The sequence below is a fragment of the Cheilinus undulatus genome, linkage group 17 (genome assembly GCF_018320785.1).
Source record: "Cheilinus undulatus linkage group 17, ASM1832078v1, whole genome shotgun sequence".
NCBI classification, from domain to species: Eukaryota; Metazoa; Chordata; class Actinopteri; order Labriformes; family Labridae; genus Cheilinus; species Cheilinus undulatus.
This window is the reverse complement of record NC_054881.1, coordinates 14,530,269-14,550,799: the sequence shown is the minus strand read 5'-3', so window position 1 is coordinate 14,550,799 and position 20,531 is coordinate 14,530,269. Positions and strand designations below refer to the sequence as shown.

The window sequence follows — 20,531 nt, the reverse complement described above, 5'->3', positions numbered from 1 at the left end:
AGCACAGTGACCTCCATAATTCAGAAACAGGAAGAAGTTTGTCCCAGCCAGGACTCTTCTTAGAGCTGGGGTCCATCCAAACTGAGCAACTGAGGTGAGAGGCCTTAGTAAGAGAGGTGACCAAGAACCACACTTCTATAAGGACAACCATCATTTCAGCCCTCCACTGATCTGGGCTTTATGATAAATGTGCAAACATGTCTAAAACTCTGTTTTCACTTTGTCATAATGGCATACTTAATGTAGATAGATGAGAATAAAACTGTTTTGTTTTTCAACTGCAGCATCAGGCTGCAACATAGTTTTTAAAAAGTGAAAGGGGGTCTGAATACTTTATTAATGCAATTTAAAAAAGCTTTTTATCAAAGAAAAATCAAAATTATCCTTGATAAAAATGACATTTTATTCAACAAAAAGTGCGTTATCGTGGGAAAACATGGCAGAAAAAAAAATGTGATGATGTATGTTGTCTTTGGGCTTCCGTAGGGTGGAGAACCATGCTACAGTGTATGTTTATAACCCGCCTAGCTTGTAGCCTCTATTAGCTTTTGGTCACCCAGGTGATGCTTGCTGCAGGTAAGACTCAGGAGAAAACCAAATAATACTCACTGTCATTCCCACGTGAGCCGCTGCCTGAAAAAGTGCGCTTCTTCACCCACTTTTCATTTGTACCGTTGCTAGGTATATAAACAAACCTCTCTCTCCCTCTCTCTCTCTCTCTGCCCCGCTCGCCCAGCCTTTTCCCCACGTGCTCCCTCCTTCCTTCCCTCCCTCGCGCTAAACTGAAGTGTTTTCTTTGCTGGTTGCGGGGGCAACGAGGCGTGGCTCTGGCTCCTTGATTTAAGGAGATACCTCTGCTTTCTCAGTACAGACTGCCGGTCGCTGCATGGCAACAGGCGCGAGGGATTCCCCCGTACGTCGCCTTTCTGTCTTCCCGTTTATAACCTCTGTAGCGTTAAAGCCCAGGCTGTTTGACGCGCCCGTCAGCGGCAGCATGTACCGGAATACAGAATAACGCGCGAGGCGGAGCAGAAACTTTAAACGCGGGGATATTTGACCAAAAAAAGCCAGTGCAGTGACACCGAAGAGGACAGATTTCCATTGATGAGGTGTGGGGAAACTTTTCCTAACATTTTTGACTGAACGTCCCCTTATGGACTATAACAGCTGCTCCGGGATCTTTCCAGAAGGATTTACCATATTTTCTGCTCAATTTCAGGCAGCCTCCAAATGACGTCGAGATGGCTTTAGGTGGGACGCTTCTGCCATCCATATCCACTTTTGCCAGCGGCCCCACAGTCAAGAGTAAATCCATAGGAAGTGCCAATTTAGTGAGTAGCAATGTGGTCACTTCTTATTGCATGTGCATGCCAAGTAGCCTGTGGCATCCCTGATATATGAGAGGGAAATACGGAGCCTATGCAGTTCGTTCACAATGCTTTCCAATGTGGGGCTCCCATGTTATTATGGCCATGCTCTGCTGGGGCGTGCACCAGTTTACATATGCTCCCCCAGCAGGTTTTAAGAAAACATAGAAGCTAGGAGAAACAGGCTCCCACTGTTATCCCACTGTTTGACATCATGATCATTCTTTAAAATGGTCATAAATGGATTAAAACATCCTCTGATGCCCGTCTGAGCCTGATCATATGATCAAGCTATGCTTACCTGTTCCACCACTAATATAATTTCTTTGTAAGGGAGCATAATCTGTATTCCAGTAAGTGCTCTCTGCCAAGGACACTTGCTACACCAGACTTAGCTGTCATAATAATCACTTTCTAACGCACGTTCAGGGTCTTTTCTCCTTGCATTGACCTATACTTGTTACTGAAGGCCTATTCCATCCAAAAACAGCTTTATTTTATAATTGGGACATCAAGTGTGATTCCTCTGAAGTCATAAACATGACACAAACAAGTGTGCACTCATTAATTCCTTTCCCTGACCCTCGCTCTCTCCTCTAGAGATGGAAGGAGGAGCTGTCCCATCTTAAGAGACCCAGCGTGCCAACCGGAAGCAGCTCCCCTGACCCTGACCATCCCACCGCCACCAGCACAAGCCCCAGCATGTCCAAGAAACACCCGGAGCCTGACCTAGACTTGGACTATGACTTTATCCTATCGAACTCTATTCTGCAGCAGCAACAGCAGCAGCAGCAGCAGCAGCAAGAGGAGGCCATGGCATGCAGCTCTGCCCAGGCCTTGTCTCCTTCCTCGGGCTCCTTCTCCTCATCTTACCCCCTTCCTTCTCCTCAGGGTGCCCCCAATGAGCTCCTCTACACCATCCCTGATATCAGTGATGTTTCACCCTCTGGAGGCTTCGTGGCAGAGCTCATGAGACCAGAACTGGACCCTGCTTACCTCCATCCCACCAGCCTGCATGGCAAATTTGTGGTTAAGACGACGATGGACATGGGGGAGTACAGTCAAGGCGTGAACGTGAGCAAAGCCTGTGTTAATTCCCCAACGGAGTCTGCTCCGTCCCGTGCCTCTCCGTCCTTTACATGCCACAGGATAAAGCAGGAGAATCCGAGCAACTGCACCATCTCCCAGCCCATGGACCTACACCTGGCAGGGGTAAACTCCCAAGGCAGAGGGAGTGCTCAACAGCGCCCGAGCCATTTAGACCTGCACGGGTTCCCCGGCGGACAGAGATCCATGACGGGAGGCAGGTTATCCTCGTCCTCTTCCCTCTCCCCGGATCATCCTATGAGCCGGGAGCACCAGGTGCTGGGGCATCCCCACGCTCAGATCACGCTACCTCCCCAGGGATACCACCATAGCTCGCCGCAGGGATATGCCTCGTACCCTCAGCCGTCCTCAATGCAGTACCAAGGTTAGAGCTCATTTCTTTTCTCTATTACAAGAACTTCAGATGTTTTTGTTGTCTGTTGTAGCATCCGTTCTCTTTGTCAATTAGTGTAAGATCATGCTTGTATACATGTAAAATTATTTAAAAATACATGACTAGAAAGCCTAGAGTCCATGCACTCTATTTAGATGCAATTTCCAACATTGAAGGCTTTAATTTAGCCCTAAAATATTCAAAAGGATTTATTCCCACAGTGTTGTACATATTTCACATTATATTATATTCTTCAACAAAACAAGACAGTTTATATAAAAGTATTGTGTATTTTTTTCATAATGGTGGTACTAAGCTTTTAAAAATAGTGCTTTGGTTAAAGCCTTAAAGTTTATTCAAATTAAAAGGCCAAAGTCTTGTATTTCATTTATCTAAGAGACAAAAAGCAACTTGCAACTCTTACCATTTTCAGCTCAGTAAGCCTACAAAAGCAGAGCTTTGATGGTGAACTGCAGACCTTATCCATTTCTGCATGTATTTGATTGTTTTCAGTCCTTACATGTATGATTAAAGCCTTGTTCTTTGCCTCCTCAGAGCCCCTCATGATCTCCGGTGGGGACGGTTTAACGGAGGAAACAAAGCCCAAACGTGGTAGGCGCTCCTGGCCGAGGAAGAGAGTTGCCACACACACGTGTGACTATGTCGGCTGTGGGAAAACGTACACAAAGAGCTCACACCTCAAAGCTCACCACCGCACGCACACAGGTAGGTACCTGTATGCTGCTGCAGCATTTTCAGCATGTGGGAATTTTCATTTAAGAAATTTAGCACTTCTAAAGCAGTTTTTACAGGATATTTAATGCTTAGATTCAGATCTGCTAACATGTTGAATAAAGGGGTAATGAAAAGGGGTTAGATTGGTGGGGGAAGGGTTCCTCGGCAGGTGCAGTGAAACAGGTTGATACTGATCCCTGCTTAAATACAAACCCCAGGCCGATTATCCGGGCTTTTATGTGCTAGCTGCAGGACAGGACAGACCTCTTTTCTCCTCAAAGTGGAGGCGAAGGTTGGGCCAGTTTAACCTCAGGGCCGGCACTAACTGCTCCGTGTCTCTGTGTATTGTTTCCATCAAAGGGGAGAAGCCTTACCACTGTGACTGGGAGGGCTGCGGTTGGAAGTTTGCACGTTCGGACGAGCTCACACGCCACTACAGGAAACACACCGGCCACCGGCCTTTTCAGTGTCAGAAATGTGACCGGGCCTTCTCAAGGTCGGACCACCTCGCTCTCCATATGAAGAGACACTTATGAGACTTGGCCATGGCATGAAGGCTCCAGGAAACAAAAAAGTATATGTTAGAAGAACCTTGAACGAACTTTTAAACTTTTTTTAAAAACCATAATTTGCCTTCAAGCCGTTGTCAAGAAAACAAGACGAGCTGTGGCGTTCACAGCCAAAAAGAAAAAGAGCCTCCGGACTGATCCCCGTCTTCGCACATCATGTAGGCGACTTGACGAGACCTCTCAGTCAGGGTTGTAAACTTTTATGAAAGGGACCAAACTGGAATTTGTCTTATTTAACCGACAAAACTTGGAGGACCAGGTGCCAAGAGCTTTTAACTGGAAATGTATTTTTTGTCAGGGAAACCAGGAGCAACAGACAAACATCTCCAGAGGCCTTCTACCAGCAACACGCCAACAAAGGCTCTGTTAACAACCACACACTGTTCAAAATACTGTATTAATAAATACATCTATATTTATACACACATTTCACCTGCCATTAATTTCAGGTACAATGTTAACTTATACAGAATGGTGCTCAGTGACTCTGAAGAAGGTTTTTCTTAAAGAAAGGTACCAAAGATTAAGGAAAATATACAAAGAAAAGAAAACTATGAAAGTGCCATATGGTTGTTGTGTTTCCTAGAAACCTCTCTTCCACAATCTGACGTAAATCAGGTGAACACTTCACTTAAAAATGGTGATGGCAATCTTCAATGCACTGCGGTCGCAAAGTGCAATAATTTATATGAGACATTCATATTTTTGTATTGAATAAGTGAACTCTGAACAAAGATGTTTGTTTATAGCCAAAATATGTAATATAATCTTAAATTTTGTACATTTGTAAATAAAATTTTCTCTGTTTTGTATTTTACAGTATAATAAAACAAAATGTATTTGGAATAAGAACACCATTATGGGCTTGTAACTTTTCAACAGTATTATCACTAGTTTTATTGATTAATGCACCTTAAACATATATTTAAAGCTCCCGTGTCAAGTTTTAAGTGGCTTATGAAACACACTAAAAGTAGTTGAGACTCCTCGATATGACAGAGAAAAACAAATAAGATCATTAGTGACAAGATTAGTTATTTCAATAAAGTTATTTCTAATGTTTAAAATTTCTGCTGGGGGTAGGTTTCAGTCATAGGAACAATTTACATTTTTAAAGCAGAAAATCGTTTTTTGTTAAAACAAGAAAAAAAGAGTCATTTTAAAGAAAGAAAAACGGGGTACCACTTTGTCCACTGGGGGCGCCACATTGAACACAAACCTAAATTTCCTTGCAGGAGCTTTAAACACCTGTAAATTTAAAGCTCCTGTAATGAGTTTTACACTAGTTATAAAGTTTACACCATCATGGGACTGTTACCTCACACCAGTATTATCATTAACTAAATGTACTAATTGATATACCATAAAGATATACTTAAAGCTCCTGTGAGGAGTTTTCAGTTGCTTATGAAACACACTAAAAGTAGTAGAGATGCCTTGATATGACAGAGAAAAACAAATGAGATCATTACTGATAAGATTAGTTACTGCAATTAAGTTTTTTTTCTATTGACACTGCAGGGGGTAGGTGTCAGATTAATTTACATGTTTAAAGCAGAAACAAAAAAGAGAGAGATCTTTTTGTTAAAAAAAGGAAAAAATAATCCTGTAAAGGAAAAGAGAAAGGGAGTACCACTTTCTCCACTGGGGGCGCCACCGTCATCACAGACCAAAAGTTCCTTGCAGGAGCTTTAAACATCAGTAAGAGAAATTTAAAGCTGCTGCTATGAGTTTAAACTAGTTATGAAATTGACTAAATGAATACAGATGCTTTGCCATGACCTACAAAAGCAAAGGGTACCATTAGCAACAAGTTTTAGACATTTTTTCTGTTATTCTAAATGCCTGAAATTGAAGCGTCAGCAGTTTTTTTTCTGTTATAGAGTTTTAGGTTAAAAAACAGTACTTCCCCCACAGGAGCTTTAACATTTCCCAGGTAGTGTAATTGAGAAGCTCCTTTAAATGGCAGCAATAGTTCACAGCTCACACACAATGTCTCCTCTAATAATAGTGAGAGCGCTGCAGGCAAACTAGCACAATGTTGCAGTTTAAAAGATGTTTTTTTTTTCTGAACTAAATACACTCCTACAATTTCCTGTTTCCATGGGTTTCTGTTTCCACCTGTCAGTGGGAAGAATGGGGAGGACAGCTGAGTTACTGGCTTGCATTCAAAGGTGACACCAAATCTGTGATGGCGCTTCTGAGCTTAGGTATAATGATATGTCAAAAAGAAAAAAGCCAAAAAGATGGGAGCATGGAGTAGGGTCTAGGTGTGTTTTCCTGTATTTATGCAGCATCTGTTTGAGTCTATGAGTGTAACATATACAGATAAGCAGCAATATGCCTTCTTAAAAAAACTAGACTAAAATTAAGCTGAATTTCACACTGTAATTATGGCTTTAAATTTTTCATATACTTTTAAAGTTTCAATTTTTGCACAATTTCTCCCAATGATATTTTTGTCATTCAACAGCATAGGCCATGATTAACTGAAAAATGCAAACAACTCTGGAGCATCTTAATACTAAAACAAAAAATGACACTGTGAAGAGTGCTGAGCAATATGAACAACCTAAATGCCTGTTTCTAAAATTAAAAATAAATGCTTTCAACAGACTTGTCAGATCTGTTACAAAGGTAAAAAAAAATAGAATAAAATGAAGACCTGTACCTGATATTAACTCATTGTGCGAAACAAAAGTCACCATGACCTCAGCATGATGGAGCAATTTTAGGGGAAATATGTTGGTCTTTGTCGCCCCCTACAGGTCAATCCAGTTTTCAGGCTTTACTACAGTGCATTCAGAGAGTATTTAGACCCCTTCACTTTTCAATTTTCTTTTATGCCAGCCTGATACTACAGTCGAAAAAAAAAAACATTTGGATTCTCATCAATCTACACTCACCCTTTGCAACACTTGAAATTTAGCTCAGGCACCTCTGATTTCTCTAAATCTTTGCTGAGATTTTCCTACACCTTGACTTTAGTCCATCTGTAGTATTGAAATTGGTTGGACATGACACGACCATAGAAGGCCTCACAGCTGACAGTGCATATCAGGACATGAACTTTGAAAGCCTGTTTGGAGTTTGCAAAGAGAGGCTTCCCTTCTAGTCACTCTGCCATGAAGCCCAGATCAGTGGAGGGCTGCAGTGATGGTTGTCCTTCTGGAACTATGTCCCATCTCCTCATCTCTGGAGCTCAGTCAGAGTGACCATCAGGTTCTTGGTCACCTCTCTTACTAAGGCCCTTCTCCTCTGACTGCTCAGTTTGGCCGGGCAACCAGTACTTGTAAGAGTACTGGTTGTGCCAAACTTCTTCCATTTGAGAGTTATCAAGGATGCTGCGCACTTGAAAACCTTCAGTGCAGCAGAATTTTCTATATGCATTATCAGCTGTGCAGCCTTCTATAGAGAGGTGTGTGCCTTTCCAAATCCTGTCTAATCAACTTAATTTACCACAGGTGGGCTTCAATAATGGTGTAGAATCATTGAGATAACTGGGAGGAACCTGTGCTAAATTTCAAGTTTTGCAAGAATCTGAATACTTATGTCAATGCGATATTTCGATCTTATAATCGTTGTGAAAGTTTGTTTTCAGTTTGTCATGATGAAGTACTGAGTGTAGATCATACACCTATTTCATTTTGCATTTATATGAAGCATTTAGAGGAAAAACAAAATCAACTGGAGGATTAAAATAACAGCATATTTTCTATTTTAACTCATTTTTAACTACACCATATTGAACAGGGCAAGAAACCAAAACAATGTATGTTCTTCTGGTTCAGCTAACTCTTTGCTCTTCTTTATCTGTTACTAAGTATTATCAATATTGTATTTTGAATCAAATAGTGTCTGCAGGGTCTTAAAAGTATTAAAAGTTGATCAAATCAAATTAATTTGGCCAAATTTAAAGCCTTTAAGAAGTATTAGTCTTACATGCAAGACTGAGGTCTTAATTTTTTTGCTTTTTTATAATTGTATGATCAGTAAACAAGGAAATTAGTTTTTTTGCTTTTGATTTTAATCACAGTGTGTTTCTGAAACTCTACCAGATAATCTAAATTAATATAACTCAACTATAGTAAGCTATATTTTATCAGCTGCAAAAGTAAAGGACACATCAATGTGTAAAAAATCCAAATTAAAGGATAAGTATCTGCTAATGGGCAACAATGCCATGTGATTTTTTTTTTCTTTTTTTACCTTTAATACCTAAATATAGGTTGTTCTACTTTGTAGTGCAAAACTTGTGAAAATGTACTGCAAGACTGTGGTATGGTTACTCTAGGTTGTTCAACAAAAATAAATACATTTCCAGTCAGCTACCTTATGGTATCAAACAAAGGTCTTTTTTAAACCATAGTCTGATCTCAAAATGCTTTAAGTAACTTAATTTTCCTACTACAGTAAGAAATACTACTGAACTTTTCTTTTCTATGTTGTCATATTTTTATCCTGCAATCATCACAAAACATGTTTATTAACAGGTTAGAAATTGTAGATGCTAGTCTTTATAAGTATGAAAAAGGCATAGAAAAAGGTATTAAGTATCAAATTTAATGTCAGATTTTCTGTACAAACCCTGTTTCAGTTAAAAGATTTGATGCTTTTAGAAGATATTTCACATTCACTAAAGCTTTTTGTAAGACGACGATGTAAGAAATGGGCCAACAGATGGCACCAATGCTAATATTAGAGTATTAAGTATCTGGACATTTTTGGAAGTACTCTTCCATGACTGACCCTCTGCAATTAGAGCCCTTCACAAAACACATTGTTTTTCTTTTACACTGCAACTTGGTGCTGCAATGTAATCAAAAAGTTGCATGTTTTACCAGGGTTTCAGTGGCTACTTTTGCAACTATTTTCTTAGATTAAAAGAATGAAAACTAGAATCAGTACTCCTTAAATGCTAAAATTCAAGCACATATATTCTCAAAGCCAAGATTGGCCTTAGAAAGATGTTTAGAGCTTGACTTTGCACTACAGGATTGATGTTTCGCAAGCCTTTTATGACAATAAGTCAAGGTGAGAAAAAATGGTTAAAAAATGGCTTAAGACTTGGAGGGTTAGGGTGCAACCTGACTCAATATCCTGCAGCCACACTCCATTAAAACACAAAACAGAACAATTTCATCAAGTATCAAAACTTTATTTTTCTGTAAAAATTACTCTCATGTTCTCATTGCAGCTAAACCCTACCGTGTGTGTAAAGTATGTACATGTTAAGACACCTTCACATACTTCAAACTTCTTACAACAGCTCCTGCTAACAGCTCTGTTGTTCAACATGCAGATTGAAGATTTAAAGCTCCTGTGAGGAACTTTTGATTTGTGTCAACGTTGGCATCCTCGCCATGGACGATCTTGACTTGGACATGAATAAGAGGCGTTTTCTGATGTGACTCTCATCCTGTTTTTTGCACTAATTATGAATCTTTGGTGTGGAAAATGTGAAAGACTGTTGCTACACTGTGCTATAACTCACTTTATCTGGCACCTACCCCTTCGGCAGTGATAACATGCACTAAAAATACAATATTATCAGCTCTCATTCTTGTTATTGGTAGTTTCTTCCTTTTGTAGCTCATAAAGGGACATTAAAATCCATTTCAATCTGACCCCTAACCAGCTACAAATTCATCACAGGAGCTTTAACATAGAAAAGAACCAGTGCAATGTACTGTCATATTTGTTTTAAGAGAACATTAATTCATTTTTTCAACTGGAATTTAAAAGAAAAGAACAACAACCCTTCAGTTACGCCCTGAACTAAATGTGACATAAACCCTCATTGGAAACTACTTTGATTTTCCTCAATTTAAAAAAATCATGTTGTCTTAATTAAAATATAAAAAATCCATAGCACACAGGGGATTTCTGATGCAAAGTTCTTAAATTTTAATCGGTCCTCTGTGTTGAACTGATTACAAACAACATACTGCTGAACACCAGCTGTATTGATCCTGTATTATTATTATTATTAAGAAAGGTGAACGTGGAAGTGATCAATAAAACTTTTTTTGGTCATGTAAAAGGCTTGTTATGGACATATAATGAATGCTAGCAATCAAGAAGTAGAGGAAGAAATAAAGAAAGCAAGTCAAAACAAATATGGCTCCTCTAATCATCATCAAAGTTCTGTTGTAAAAGGAAGTTGGCAGCCAAGTTCTCGTTCTTCTCACAAGCAAAGTAAGCTTGTATAACAAGTCCCTCTGGAAATCCCAAGGCTTTTAGCTGGAATTAGAGACAATTTTTGCCAAAATTAACAGCTTTGATAAATGACAGTGTTTACCAAAATTTACTTTAAAAAACTGAAGATTTCAGTGAAATCAGTAAAGTTGCAAGTGATATTCCAACAGTTACGGTAAAACAGAAGTGAACTTTGCACTGAAAATAAAGTTTATTGACTGTATTCCGTTCCTACTCACCCTCTCAATGGCCTCTTTCTCCTGCGGTGTGACCTGGATGTAGCTCATGTGACCCCCGCCTGATGTGTCACCTGCCAAACTTCCAATTCCCCCTGCTCCTCCCGCTCCTCCTCCCCCACCTGGCGGCACTGCCTCTGGATTGGGTTCATTCAGCATCTGGATGAACTGCTCTTGGTGGTTTCTTATCTCCTGTGGTGGTAAATAAAACAGTTAATGTGTAACAGTGGAGGCAAAAACATTGAGGTGTTTTCTCAGAGCATGTCCGTGACAGCACCGTAAATGAAGCGCCTCATTAGGCCTTTAAACACTGATTCATTATTCTTAGCACTAAGTGTTCTGTGTTCTTTGGCCAACTAGGAAGTGACCTTCAACATTTTATTTGCTAGAGTACACCCTGCAGACATACAGCTGAGGACAGAATTATTTCCCCCTTATGTGAAAATGTCCTTTTTTATGTATTTTCCAAGTGTTGTTAAACAGAGCAAGATATTTTAAGAGCTTTTCCAAACATCCTAGTTTTATTTTGGATGCTTTTATTATTTTACTTTGCACACAGAAACAAAATTATTTTACAAAAAACAAAACAAAACAAAAAAACAACAGGGTCAAGAATATTACCCCCCTTTAGAACTGACCTTTTTGTTGAGCCATAGCAAAAACCACTGTTGTGTAATGATGTGCTCTGACTTTGTTATGCTCAAAGCTTGTAAAATCAAGTTAAAACTAAGGTTTATCTACCAATTTACACACTGAATAAAACTTCAGTAAGGGTTTGAGCTGTCACTGAGAAAGCATCATGTAAAAACAAAAGAAATCAGTTCAGACTTTAATCCTACTTGAGGTAGGAAGAGAAAGATTCCAAAGGCTCTGGAAAGAAAACTAGAGAGATATGTGCCAAAAAAAAAAAAACCCAGAACAACTGCTCAGACATGAATGAATGCCTTAGCCAAGTTGGGAATTGTAGTCTTAAAGAAGACCATCACTAGATCTCTGCACAGGAATGGGCTAAGAGGTTGTAGACCAAGAAAACTCCATTAAGGCAGAGGAGACACCTCCAAGCCAGACTGAAGTCTGCTAAGGACAACCTGGAGAAGGATTCTATATACTGGAAGAATGTCCTTCGGCCAGATGAGACCAAACTAGAGCTCTTTGGCTGTAGAGATGTTGCTTATGTTTGTAGAAAGAAGGGAGAGGTGTATCACCCAAAGAACACCGTTCCCACAGTGAAACACCGCGTTGGGAGTATTGGCTTGTGAGGACACTTCAGCGCATCTGGAACTGAGGATCTCATAAAGGTGGAAGGACTCATGGTGATGATTTGAAAGAAAAACTCGAGCAGTCAGCAACTAAACTGGGTCTGGGTCGTCACTTTGTCCTTCAACACGAAAACCACCCAAAACATCTGTAACTCTTGGTTAAGAACTACCTCCAGAAGAGTTAAAGCTGGGCTTTAAACCTGTTTTAAATGATATTTTTCTATTGTAAAGTATAACTTTGACAACAACAAACACTATCTTGTGTCAGTACTTCACCTGCAGTAGCTCTGGGTTTTCTCTGCCGATCTCCTGCAGCAGGGCTGGCAGCAGGGCAGCATTTTGCTGAATCAGCTGTCGCATCACTTGGAATTGAGGCTGATTTCTTAAGAAACTCAAGGGGTTGCCTAAAATTTAAGTAGAACTTAGAAAAATATGACACAAAAATAGCATATTTTTCATTTATATACACAATTGTAAAGATAATTTACCTCCCCCAGCACTTGGTGAAGATTCAGTGTTGGCAGGAACGCTAGAACCACCTGTTGGTGCTGCAGGAGCTGCACTAACAGGAGGTGCTGCTGCATCAGGTCCTGATGAAGTGCCCTGATCTCTGCCTGGAATACCCTGAAAAAAAAAAATCATAATTCATAACTGAGAAGGTTGACTTTTAACAACTTTATCAAGGGGAAATGAAAAATTGTTCTTACTGTGAGCAGATACTCCACAGCTCTGTCAGGATTATTGAAACTAGCTCGCAGTGCTGCTACCACCTGATCCCTCTCGTAGCCCATGAGCATGATCTCGTTCACCATGGCGTCATATGAAGAGCCGGTCACTAAAACAACACACCAACAGGAGAAAAGATGCACCTTTAGTAGGAGCATTCACAGAACCTAATGGTGGTTCAGTTTTTGTTTTGAAAAACGATTTGTCAAGAATCAAAATCAAGCTTATAGACCCAACTTGGCTCTTTTTTTAAAATGTCCTTTAAATTGAAAACAATTTATAAAACAGTCAGACATTCTAAACATTTTAAACATGATAGAAGAGCTTTAGCTTTACCCCCTAACTTCCTGCTTTTCCTACAAGGTAACTACTTCACAAGTCTGAGGAAAGCCTTGAATATGACAGCATGCTATGGATGTCCACATCAAGTTTATGGTGAAAAAAATGGAACAAAAACCTTGATTTATGTGAGAGGCTTTAAGATTTTTCAAGTACTTTCCGCACAAACGTCAAACCCTAATAACCACCAAATTCTATTTACAACTGGTGCCTTACCTAGATTTGAGACTGCTTCATTGAAAAGGTTAGGGTTTGTTGAGGCCTCAGAGCTTCTGCAAAAGAACAGAGACAATGAGCAGCACATCCCCCCCTTGTGCGTGAAGGACAAAACCAGACAGTTAAAAAACAAAACATCCCACAAGCACATCTTTACCCGGCAGCAGTGGAAGTGGGTTCAGCGGTCGATGACCGCCTGTCCTCAGGTTTCTCCCCTGCAGAGGAAGTTTCTGTTGTGTTTTCACTACTGGACGATGAGGCAGGAGGGGCAGCAGAGGCCGTGCTGCTGGGAGCTGAAGAGGCAGATGAAGGCTGTGTGGTGGCTGGGGTCGTTTTAGGCTAAGAAAAACAATTAATAGTTGTTAAACATTTTCTAAAATGGTCATCACGGCTGTTTATTCTTTAATAATGGGGGAGACCAAACTTGTGGAGTTCAACAAGGACTTAAACTTTTCTTAACCCATAAATCGGACATTTGCAAAAAGTATGTTGAATTTTATTATTTTTCTAGAGAAAAGGAAACGTAAGATTAGTCAAGCATGCCATCTAATAATTAAACTAATATAAAAGATATGGATAAAATACATTAAAAGAACAAAATCAGCACTTTTGTAACAATTTCTCCATCTCCATCTTTTAGAGTTACTCAAATATACTGAAGTCCCAACTGTTCAACCTTGTTGTTCTATCATGATAATAATTAGTTCCAAACCTTTGACACCATGACGACAACAAAGTTCTTCTCACTGATTTTGTAATCTTTGAGCACCGTGTCATCGCTGAGTATTTTACCTGGGAACAAGGAGATAAAATTAGTCACAAATGGTTTTCTTTACCTATCCTGAACTCATTTTGACCAGGCGATCTGTCTAGAACACTGTTTAAGTTGTTGAATGAAAATTTCAATATCTGCAACAATTGCAAAACACGACACAGGACAATGATAAATAGATGTCAGTGTTTTCACATGTCTACAGATCCCTTATTCCAACATATCTAGCGTGTTAAGGCACAATGTTTGGATTTGACTTTCTAGGGACTTGAAATTACACATCTTCATTAACACACCATAGTTAATATGACAGCAAAATGTTTAAACCTCCTGTCTAAATTAAGGACACACTCCCACTAGGCACTGTGTTTAGCCCTCAGATTGTCTGTCTATTGCTCCATACTGGGCTCAAACATGGTGCACTTCCCTGGCATGGATGGAAGAGGTGAGCTCTGTTATGGTATGGTTGCACAAGTGCAAGCACAGGTATACAATGTGGACATAAGACTTAAGCAATGCAAATTGATGCATTGCTTTGCAATGTAAAGAAATCCATGAGTATTAATGGGCTGTATTTGGCCAAAAATACTCAAAATAAGCCATAAAGTCAGTTAAACTGCAGCCATGTTCTCTGTGTTGTCAATGATGCTGACTTCAAGACTAAGCTTCTTGTAAACAAAGCCAGGCTTGTGTTTTATCACAACGTGATGACGTATGTACAGAAGAAGTAGCTGTGCTTATGTCCAGCTGAGCCTGGAGCACTGTGAATGGAGGCCAGTGGGGTACTAAGTAAGGAGCACAATCATGCACAGTGCAACTGGGCCTAGTGTGAGTGCCTCCTAAGACACTGAAAAAAACACTGCTTGATTCAGTCGTAAACAAAGCAACAGCAGCATTAGGACTCACAAACACTGTCTTAGATATTAGACTGACTGTTACATAGACATTAGCACAATTCAACTGTAAGTGCTGCCCTGCACTATGGCAGAAGAAACATTTGAACTAAAAAGGGTGATGATTTAAGAGCAGTTGAATGTGTGTTGTTACATACCAGCATATATCAGTTTCTGTCCAGCAACTGAGAAATTGTCCTTCCCTTTCTCCTGTTCAATCCTCTCCTTCAGCGTCTTCACCTATGAGACAAAATTACTGTTATTTTAGTAGCTATTATTTTAACACTGTGTTACTATTACAGCTGTAAGATACTGGATTTTCAACAGTATCAGAAATACCAATATTTACCAATTCTTTTCAGCCAATACAGATAAATTCTGGCAAGTTCTGCTTCTCTACAACCACTGTAAGCAACAGATGGTCATGAAGAACAGCATACGCCACATGTTCTTAGATCCACCACTGAGTGCAACCAGAAGGAGAAGGAGTCCGTTTACAGCACCACTTACATGCCTGGCATATTTACTACAGCGTCTTTGGTAATTTTGAATGGTTTCACACAAAACTTCTTCAAAACAAAACAGAAATACATATCGCTTTTTGTTTAATTGTGTTTTGATGCTGCCTGTTGTACAGTGATCCCTGCTGGTGTTCTTTTGATCAAATTTCTGGTGTATTATTGTTGTTTTTGATATGAGACACATTTGCACCATGAGTGAGTTTATCCACTGGGCTAGACAATCCGCCTATTACTTTAGGTGTTCCTAAAAGACACATAACATTCTTCATCAGTCTGCATTGCCTTGCTGTGATGTTCAATCTCTGCTTTGTTCTCCAAAGAAGATCCACCTTGGCACAGATTTTCAAGAGTTACTACAGCTCTGTAGCATATTTTACACTTTCCAACATGAAGTTTAACTAAATATACTGTAGGGAAAGTGCATTTCGGCATTCGGCCGAAAGACTTTTATCACCGAAACAACAAGGCCGAAACACGACATTGTGATGACGCAAGCAAAAACCACGGCCAGCACGCGCTTGGATCAGTGGTTCTCAAATAGGGGTACGCGTACGTGAAGGCACTCCAGGGGTAGGCGAGATTTTAAAATACATGCCAGCAATTTAAGAAAAATAGCGCCTGTCTTTGCACGTCAGGAGCGACACAATTTATAGTATATTACGCCTTTCTTTCTAAAATCACATTCCTGCTGCGAATGTCTGCAGTGTGTTTTCTCTGTCCTCTGATAAACAGTGATATTTATTGGAGTGGAAGATAAAAGGGGGTGTGTCCCTCTCTGTCCTTCATTCCGTGCGTAATGCGGCACTTTTACGCACAGCCAGGATGTCAGTACTGCTTTGTTTCACGGTTTCATTCACTGTGCCAGCCAAGTTTGTGAGAGGAAGGACTGACTTTTCATTCATTCTATGTCAAATATGATCAGTAAGAGTTATAATATTTCACAGCTGAGGCTCGCAGTGAGAGGAGTTAACTCTCTCCACAGCGCACCACCTGATGTTTGATATCTCCTCATATCTGTCTGTATCAGTGTTTGTGTTTTTGCCTCTCTTTTTTTTTAGCCTGGTAGAGAGGGAGACAGGCAACAGGCAGCCCGACATGTCCATATTAGCGCAAATGCGCTACTTAAATATCCGCAGCAATGTCGCGCTGCGAAGTGATATTGCAGGTGAGAAAGCTTGCTTTGACTCCCTACAGGTTCTAAATGAAAATATTTTGTGCAAATAATTTGCATGAAAAAATTGCGTATAGAGTGTAAGGACCTTAAGTTTATAAACTGGAGTTAATATTTTGTAGGCTCTTAAATTTAATCACCCTAAAACCTCCTGAGTCTCCCCCATGGCAGAATGGTTTGACCCACACTGGCACATACCTGTCAATCACTGTATTCACAACCTCTCCATTCACAAAAAGGTTTATGATTTACTTTTTGTGAAGAAATGCTGATCCATAACTAAGTTCATGATTTCAGTTGGAGAAAAGAGAAGTCTTTTTTATAACTTGTTTATTATTTACAGGTTTTTAGTTCTAACTCTATGTTTTTATTTCCAAATTGTTCCAGAGAGACCACTGCAGCCGAGCAGAGTTTTGCACACTTCTGGGTTTAAAGCCTTTCCAGTCACTGTTTTCAACAGCTACATTTATTTGAATTCCCACATTTAGAGATGAGAAGATGTGCCATGACTTTAGTCATGCATTTTTAACATTTAAAATGTATGAAAAAAAAAAACTAATATTTGTAATCTGAAAGTGTTTATCAGTTACAAAGTTTGATAAATCAGACGGCTGTCTCAGCACTCTTTAATGCCTTTCTTTTTGCCCAAAATCTTTGCGCTGTTTAGAGGGTACTTGGCTGAAAAAATACTTCACAGGGGGTACATGACTGAAAAAAAGGTTGAGAACCACTGATTTAATGTATACATGATTGCAGTAAAGTTAAACATTTTATTTTGTATTTTATTTTATTTTATATTGTGTATTGTTGGAATGAAGTGCTCAATAAATATTTACATAATTTTGTAATTGATTTATTCTTTGAAGCATTAATATTAATTTTTGCAACTGCAATTGATTTTAGTAAGGTTAGTACACAGTCATAGCCATAAATGCAATGGCACTAATAATTGGCATAATAATTTCTTTCGCTGTTTCGGTTTTCAGCCTTGGTTTCCTCATTTTCGGTTTTCGGTTTCGGCCAAGAATTTTCATTTCGGTGCATCCCTAATACAGTGTGGACCAATATAGATACTTTTAAAGTGTCAATTCTGTGGTGTATATTACTTTAATTACAGAGGTGTGATCACCTGAGCAATCTGGTGGGAGATCTATTCTCCTGTTGTTCTAGCCAATAAGGAAAGATTATATTTTACTGTACAACTCTTCATTAACTACTTAGTACTTAATGTAAACTTGAATAAAATAGTTTTTACTTTAACTTGAGTAGATTTATAGATCAGGACTTTAACTTGGACTTAATAAAATAGTTGTGTACTTTTTCCACGACTGGTTGTTCAGTGTTGAGTTTGAACTTAAAAGAGTAAAATAAGTAGGTTACTAATTTAAGACTCAAATGTTAAGTGAAGTCACTGTAGTAACTACCTTACTGTTTTATATTACAATGTTTATTGAAGAAAGAAAACAATTTAACTTCACTTTTTTCAATGTAATTTAACACTAATGCAAAATATCGATTGTCTCAAATGACATCCTTCCGGTTTTTTTGTGTATTAAGATTGCTAATATTTTTTTATACTTTTTAAAACCACCTTTGTTGTGTGTCATGGAAAGAACGCCGAAAAATACCAAAGTACAGAGAAACTAAAAAAACCTTTAGTTATATTTGAAGCCAAAAGCGGTAAGTAAAAGCTGTAGTTAAACAGAGAGCAGCAGTGTTTTTTTGTTTTTTTTTTCAAATGTCCAGATCGCTTCTACATTATGACAACTACGTCTAGATATATCTTGTTTACGATAACTACTGATGAAACCATGCCATAGTTATGTTAAACCATTTTTAAAATAGCATTTTATATATCAATACTTGCAACAGCTTCAGTTAATGCTATCACTGCTCCAGTAATCTGCAGCGTCCGTTGATAAACTGCTACTGTCACCATGTGGTGTGACTCAACAGAAAAGACGTGGTGCCCATTTTCTTATTTATTAATAACTCACGCATACACGGTGGTAACCAGCGTTAATGTCAACATATTAGAGAGTATATTATTTCACCCCTCAACCCCCTCCCATTTCGAACCTTGAGCGGGCTACGGCTAAATGCTGATACACCAAACTACTTCCGGAGCGAGTATTAATAAATGACGCTAATTTGCCTCACTTCCCTCATCAAACAATAGCCATTTAAACCGGAACAACTTAGATTTTAAAATTCAATTCCTAAATGTTACCACATACTTCTTTATCGGTATTCTGTTTTTGAATCTCTTCAACCTAAAGTATTCGCTTTCAGGACATACCCAATTCCTACTCCACCCCCTTCAGCAATGCAAGGTTTCGACTCTTACCGTTTCCTCTTCGTCGATGTCGATTTTGAACGTCTGCTGTTGCAGGGTTTTCAGCGTTATCTGCATTTTGTTGTTGGTGTTTTTAATCCCTGATATGGTTTTAATGTTGTCGGCAAAACTTGAAAGAATCTAGTCTGTTTTCGTGGGCTCATTACAAACTGTCAGCCGCCATGACTTTTCGCTTTTCTTCTTCTATGTTAGATTGAGAGGCTACAGCGCCTCTACTGGATGGCACTGGAACATTCTTCTTCTTCTGTTTTCGATTTGATTGGCGGCTAGCAAACCAGATGAAGGTGCATTTCCGTCACCTACTGGACTGAGATAAAAACTGGAGGATTAGAAAAATGCTCATTTTTTATGTAATATGGGAAGTTGTTACTTAATTATTATATTGAGTAAAAAAATCGTGATGCGTGTTAACAACCTTTATTTTTTTCCATAATGGTTTACCTATTTGAATGAATGACTGGAGTACTCAAATTCTAAATATATTATCATTCGGTACTTGTATACTTTCAATTAGAACTGAATTAATCTACATTGTTAGAGCATTTTATATGAACACTAATCAGATATGTATTAATATTTTTAGGTATTTGTTCTACTGATGTACAGTGCTTTCAAGTATTAAAACCCCTTCACTTTTTAAGATGTTATGTTAAACCATGATGCCATATTCAGAAAAAACTTTTTTTCTCTCATAAATCTACATTCAGTTGGCTTTAACAAAGAGTATGACTGCAATCTCAAAGCAGGTTTTCATGTTTTTTATGAAGAGAGACTTCTGTCTAGCCACTCATATCAAATGTTTTTGCAAAGGGTCTGCATGCTTGTGTCAATGTGAAATTTAAGTTTTAGTTTTTTCATAAGATTTCAAAAAATTCTAAAATTCTGTTCACTTTGTCATAATGGGGTACTGAATGTAGTGTACTTATTGAGAATAAAATGATTTTTTTTCCCCAACTGCATCAGGCCGCAACATAACAAAATTGAGGAGAACGAAGGGGTTCTGAATACTGTCTACATGCACTGTACATCACAGGAATTCTAATAAAACTGGACTGACAAAATACAATCAGAGCACATTTTTGTTGCCTCTTGTTCTTTTCATAAATGTGAATGCAATATTTTAATAAAGCTTTGAGGTATTTTCTTCAAACTGTACAAATATGTCCACTCTTGACCAATTAGATTTTGGAGCTTAAAGGTCAAATTTTTTAGGCATCATGTTCATCCCATGCTCGGGGACTTAACATCTAATAAGTACAGCATGCATTGGGGGATTTTGCCAAATTTGGCACAAACCTACACTTTGTCTTGTGAATGAACTCATTTGAATTTGGATGTCAAAAGTCATAATGTTATCCATCAGTTTGAAGCCCATACCTTTTTGACCGTTAGAGAAAAAGTTTTAGTTTATTCTAGTTGTCAGCTACTGTGTCTATTCACCCCTTGGTTGTTTTACCCTTTCATTGATTTTGAAAATCAATCATCTTTTTGGCTTTTTTGAGGAAAAAATACACTTTAATGTCGAAGTGAAAACAAAATTCTCCAAAGTTATGTCAATTAAACAAAAATATGTCATGTAAAATAAGTGATAGCATAAATATTCACCCCCTCTACAGTGACTGACCTAATTCAACAGAGGTCCAGCCAATTTGTGCTAGCAGTCTCAAAATTAACGAAACAAGGATCACCTGAG

General features: G+C 38.8%; 2 protein-coding genes across 3 annotated transcripts; one reads left to right on the top strand and one right to left on the bottom strand.

The window, feature by feature from the left end:
• The first annotated feature begins 502 nt into the window (after window positions 1-502).
• On the top strand, window positions 503-4,963 carry klf4 (Kruppel-like factor 4). Of its 2 annotated transcripts, none has more exons than XM_041810810.1 (5): window positions 503-576; window positions 1,220-1,331; window positions 1,968-2,838; window positions 3,403-3,573; window positions 3,943-4,963. In XM_041810810.1, exons 2-5 carry the CDS (start codon window positions 1,242-1,244, stop codon window positions 4,116-4,118), a joined length of 1,308 nt encoding a protein of 435 aa, XP_041666744.1. In that variant the 5' UTR covers window positions 503-576; window positions 1,220-1,241; the 3' UTR covers window positions 4,119-4,963. The 2 variants fall into 2 exon arrangements, with proteins under 2 accessions (XP_041666744.1, XP_041666743.1); XM_041810809.1 differs by lacking the exon at window positions 503-576 and adding an exon at window positions 775-1,109.
• Window positions 4,964-9,293: 4,330 nt separating this feature from the next.
• On the bottom strand, window positions 9,294-19,042 carry rad23b (RAD23 homolog B, nucleotide excision repair protein). The gene is made up of 10 exons (XM_041810811.1): window positions 18,830-19,042; window positions 14,949-15,030; window positions 13,838-13,917; window positions 13,283-13,464; window positions 13,126-13,181; window positions 12,552-12,679; window positions 12,333-12,468; window positions 12,121-12,248; window positions 10,589-10,777; window positions 9,294-10,394 (listed from the first exon to the last, which is right to left on the bottom strand). The coding sequence occupies exons 1-10, from the start codon at window positions 18,893-18,895 to the stop codon at window positions 10,281-10,283; spliced, it is 1,161 nt and encodes a 386-aa protein (XP_041666745.1). The 5' UTR covers window positions 18,896-19,042; the 3' UTR covers window positions 9,294-10,280.
• Between the last annotated feature and the right edge of the window lie 1,489 nt (window positions 19,043-20,531).

Coding starts and splice junctions, on each gene's coding strand:
- rad23b (XM_041810811.1), bottom strand. CDS start 18,895: ATGCAGATAACGCTGAAAACCCTGCAACAGCAGACGTTCAAAATCGAC. Junction 12,680..13,125: donor TGAAGCAGTCTCAAATCTAG/GTAAGGCACCAG, acceptor GTGTTGTTTTAG/TGACCGGCTCTTCATATGAC. Junction 12,249..12,332: donor TTCACCAAGTGCTGGGGGAG/GTAAATTATCTT, acceptor CTTAAATTTTAG/GCAACCCCTTGAGTTTCTTA.
- klf4 (XM_041810809.1), top strand. Junction 2,839..3,402: donor GTCCTCAATGCAGTACCAAG/GTTAGAGCTCAT, acceptor TTGCCTCCTCAG/AGCCCCTCATGATCTCCGGT. Junction 3,574..3,942: donor TCACCACCGCACGCACACAG/GTAGGTACCTGT, acceptor TTTCCATCAAAG/GGGAGAAGCCTTACCACTGT.